Source organism: Centroberyx gerrardi, chromosome 1 (genome assembly GCF_048128805.1).
Source record: "Centroberyx gerrardi isolate f3 chromosome 1, fCenGer3.hap1.cur.20231027, whole genome shotgun sequence".
Lineage (NCBI taxonomy): Eukaryota > Metazoa > Chordata > Actinopteri > Beryciformes > Berycidae > Centroberyx > Centroberyx gerrardi.
The window spans coordinates 7,871,315-7,875,721 of record NC_135997.1 but is presented as its reverse complement, the minus strand read 5'-3'; the positions used below and the strand labels follow the sequence as shown (position 1 = coordinate 7,875,721).

The 4,407-nt window shown below is 40.7% G+C and overlaps 1 protein-coding gene across 2 annotated transcripts; it reads right to left on the bottom strand.

Annotated features, from left to right (window-relative positions):
* Positions 1-1,150: 1,150 nt before the first annotated feature.
* On the bottom strand, positions 1,151-3,822 carry mibp2 (muscle-specific beta 1 integrin binding protein 2). 2 transcript variants are annotated; one of them, XM_071901468.2, is made up of 8 exons: positions 3,576-3,822; positions 2,819-2,909; positions 2,537-2,585; positions 2,167-2,353; positions 1,985-2,056; positions 1,776-1,882; positions 1,533-1,627; positions 1,151-1,405 (listed from the first exon to the last, which is right to left on the bottom strand). In XM_071901468.2, the coding sequence occupies exons 1-7, from the start codon at positions 3,599-3,601 to the stop codon at positions 1,542-1,544; spliced, it is 618 nt and encodes a 205-aa protein (XP_071757569.1). In that variant the 5' UTR covers positions 3,602-3,822; the 3' UTR covers positions 1,151-1,405; positions 1,533-1,541. The 2 variants fall into 2 exon arrangements, with proteins under 2 accessions (XP_071757569.1, XP_078139676.1); XM_078283550.1 differs by lacking the exon at positions 2,537-2,585.
* Positions 3,823-4,407: the final 585 nt, after the last annotated feature.

The following is a 4,407-nucleotide window of genomic DNA, read 5'->3' as shown; positions in this document are numbered from 1 at the left end:
AAGCCTCTTCGCTCCCCCAGCGGTGCTGACTCACACCCACATGGTCCCAACTGTTCCAGACTTCTGTGGGTGAAGAGTTTAGTCTTCATGAGCCGTGTCCTCTGTTGCTTTATTTCCATGGGGGGAAAATAAATGGTGTACTTCCTGTACACACATGCAGTATTAAAGCATATTTTGTGCATTAGCTGGTGAAGGTTATTGTTAGTAAAGGGACAGATGCGTTCTACAACTTGGACAATTGCTCATTTATCTTGCATGAGTGGTATCTGAAAGGCAACAGACCAGTGTACGATTTCAGGCTTTTAAGTATCTTATACAATAGTCCTTTTTAAACCAGTGGAAATATATCATAGATACACATTAATATATGCTTAATAAAACCCTTATGCTGACTTGTTGACAGCATTTGTGTAGGAATTGTACAAATATTAAACAAATGAGTCCTTGCAGTGAACTACCACATGGTTTATTCCTTCACTGCAAGGCATGGTTGAGTAACAGGTTAATTTAAGTTTGTCATTGTTGTAAATAGACTGTAAAATATAGAAATGCATTTTGAATGCTTGTTAATTTTAAACATTAACCTTTCAGTGTTATTGTATTAAATTCTCAAAATGCCTTTATGTGGTTGATCTGATGTAATTTATTACCTCAAGGCTGTTCATTTTAATAACAGGCAAGTCAAGCAAATAGACCTTAGAAATTGTGCCCCATTTCTTAGAATACAGTGATCCTTATTGTTTATTCCAGGGAAATTCTTTGAACTCTTCCAGAGAAATAGGCCAATGTGTGTCTGAATTTAGATAAGCATGCTCTAAACCCGCGGTCACAGGGTTGAGTCTGGTGATTCTGCTCTATCATTCACACCCAACTGTTGCCTGGAGTCAGATAGTGTAAAGCTGTTGGCTCTGTATTTAAAGTTGTAGCTCCTCAGGGCTTGAAGTGATGAAAAAGGAAATGCATCAAGTACTACCAGTCTAGCAGCCTAGGATTAAGGATTTTACCCATGGCAACATAATAGCTTACAGGGAGAGAACTGAATTAATCTATATTTTGTAGATTTCAAACACTTCATACTAGTGCAGTGTGATAGAGTGGAGGAAAATCCTTAAAATATGCAAAAACAAGTAATGACAAGGACAGAAAGAGATGGCAGGAGGATCATTTATTGACAAAGGCAACTAAGTGCAACCATCCTCTGAACGTTCCATCAACTGTAGGTCGTAACAAAGCAATAAATATGGTGGATATAAAATCATGCCAGCATTTGATGCCGTCGGTTAATAATTTACATTTATAAAAGTCTTAGCAGTCAGCTAATTGAGCTGCCAGGTAGAAACTGTTAAGGTAAGGCGGTCTCCCTCCTGCTGGCTGGATATATGCTCCTCTTAGCCGATCATTTGACCTGCAAAGCATAAAAAAAAAAAAAAAAGAAAAAAAAAATCAGTAATAATTCAGATTCAGAGATTTACACTTGCAAAACAAAACAAAAAAAGATTGCAATGAGAAGACATTAGGATGGGGGTATGTACCTTTGTTTATTACAGACACGTCTGGATGTGATTCAGGATGTCTCCGTAGACAAAGTTGAACAATTGTTCCTTTGACTTAGTTCCATCTAGCTGCACTGTAATAACAATAAATACATTCAGTTGATACAACAAAATCTTTATTCATCTGCCTTCCACAACTTAATATTTCTATTAAAAGCAATTGGGGCAAAATAAGTTACACATTTCACATAACAACAGTACTAACACAGCACAGACACTTACCAACGTCAACTCCTGACTCCTCCATGATGTTCTTGTGTTTTACATACATGGGCCAGACGTGACCGTCAAATAGACCGGGGGGGTCTGGCACCGTGTAGTTCCTAAAGCTGCCGGGCGACACCACACACGGATTAGATATGCTATGAAAACACATGACTAGACAACACAACAGCCAATTAAGAACGGCGTTTGAACACTGAAGCACTTACCACCTCCTCTTTTTGCATTCTTCGTATGGAATGGAAATAAAGTAACTTTGGTTCAGTACGTCGATCAAAGGTCTGCAAGAGCAGAAAAGAGAAATCAGTTTCCACGTTTTCTTTATTACATAATCACTACACAGAGGAATGCTGGCAGCCTCTCAATCCTACTTAGCACAAAGTATTCTCACCCGTAGGTGTAAAGCAGGAAGCCCTCCACAATAAGGATGTGAGTCTCCTCGTCCTTATGGTCAGACTCCGGGAGGATGTCGGTATCCAGGGTGTTATTGACGCCATGCGACTTCTCAAACTTCACAGGGTTCTCCAGCCACCCAAAGATCGTGCTCATCATGGCGTCCATGTCCAAAGCAGTAATGACTGAGAAGAGAAGGGAGGAAGAAGCACATAAAAAACACAGAACAAGTGAGAAACAGACAGACAGTCACTTCATGTCAGGCGTCTTTGTTATAAAGCATGCAGATTACAATACACCACCACATACACACACGCCCTCCCAAGCACACACATACACACGACCCTTCCATAAAGACCCAGGCTTACCATCGTACTGCTTAAAGCCATCTTCACCAACTTCAATCTGATCTTGGGGCTGAAACATACATGGATAAGATGTACCCAGGTACATTCCACTAGTGCTACACTCCGCCAAACGGACGCTCTTGATAGGGTTTCCATACGCTTTAACCACAATATTTGTATCTTTACACCTTATCGACTATCACAGGCAGCAAGTGCAAAACACTCCCACTGACTCATATTACTCTTCCTCAAAATAATCCCTTTGTATATTCAGAGATGCATGTACAGTTGTATGAAACTCACCTTGAAGAAGTCATCCTGATGTACCACACAGCAGTTGGGCAAGTTCTTGATCAGTCGGTTGGTGAGGGTGGTTTTCCCTCCATTGGTTACTCTGTGTGGAACAAGGAAAGGCCATAAAAAAATGCTGCATGATGCAACCCACACATGACAAGCAGTGCTGTGAGACAATTGCTTCGCCCAATACATGATGTACTGACTCAGTAGTAACCATTCAATAACACGTTTTAGCATTTAGCGGTGCATGCAGTGGTAAACGTATGAGTGGGTAAACCTATGACCTCCATTCGCTTACCATATGGCAAACAATGACAAATTTAAACATAATTACATTTTCAGCAAAAGCAACGCCTATGCTTTTTCCCCATAAAAAAGCCCAACTTAATGAACAATTTGACACGATTTACTATTATGTACACTATGAATGTATGGCATACACCATTACATCATGCAAAAAGGGTGGGTCAACTGAATTTTTACATCTTGACGCTTCTAGCCTAACTTTAAGTCCGTTAATTTGTTGCTACATTCATTGCCGCCAGATGAGATTAGGTGCTACATGCTGAATGGAGACAGTTTCCACATAGGGTGAGGTTTAGACACGACATTTTTTGGACAATTTCTACAGCAAGTACAAGGGGGGGGGGGGGGAAGGAAGTAGCCTGTGCCGGTTAGCCGATGACATGAACGCCCTCCACGTGTGCCAGGCTGCGGGCCTAGCTAAGCTAGCTAGCTAACCCGTCCATTCATTTGAACTCACCCGCCGATGCCAATAATGTACTTCATGTTGTCTGTGGATCGTGAAAGCTCAGAAAGTCGTAAGGAAAAACACGTCAATAAAAACCGGGACCGGTCAACTCGGGAACACGGTGATCAGACGGAAGAAAGCTTAAAAAGAGAAGGTTACAGGAAACGTCAACTACTCGATTCCTCCATTGTACTGAGTAGGGTGAAAGCTGGACGATGTCGCTTCGACGCGGTCTTCCACCGAGAGAGAACCGTTTGCCAAGTCTCGCTTACACATACTCCACAGTGTGTTGTGATTGGCTATATAAGCGCCTCGCGCTTGAGGAAACGAAAACCCAGACAGCCAATCAGCAACCATCGCCCACCTCAGCCCCCGCTCACCCCGCCCAACCCTATGCTGTAATTTAATGGAAGAAATTATAGATTGAAAAAAAAAGAGAAAGAAAGCAACATAACCAAGTGGAGTTGGCCTATTTTGTCATCATTTTCTCATTTACCAACTTTATGTAAGACTTTGTTTTTATTTGTATTTTATTTTGTTTCTTGTTTCTAGACAGTAATAAGACCACATTTTTAGCTTGACATGAAACTTTGTGGCATAAATTCACAGTATACATCATAGTGAAGTTAGTACATCAAACTGTTTTAAGATATATGAATATATGGTATTTACAAGACAAAAAAAAAGGAAAATTGATGCTGGAAGTCATAGTTTACCCACCTTTTTATTAACCACTGTCCTGGTTGTAGGTTACATAATCAGCTGACAGTGGTCTGACACAAATGTATGGGCTAAACCGCAACAGAGCTCATAGATTTTTATTCTACTGGCATATTAACACACA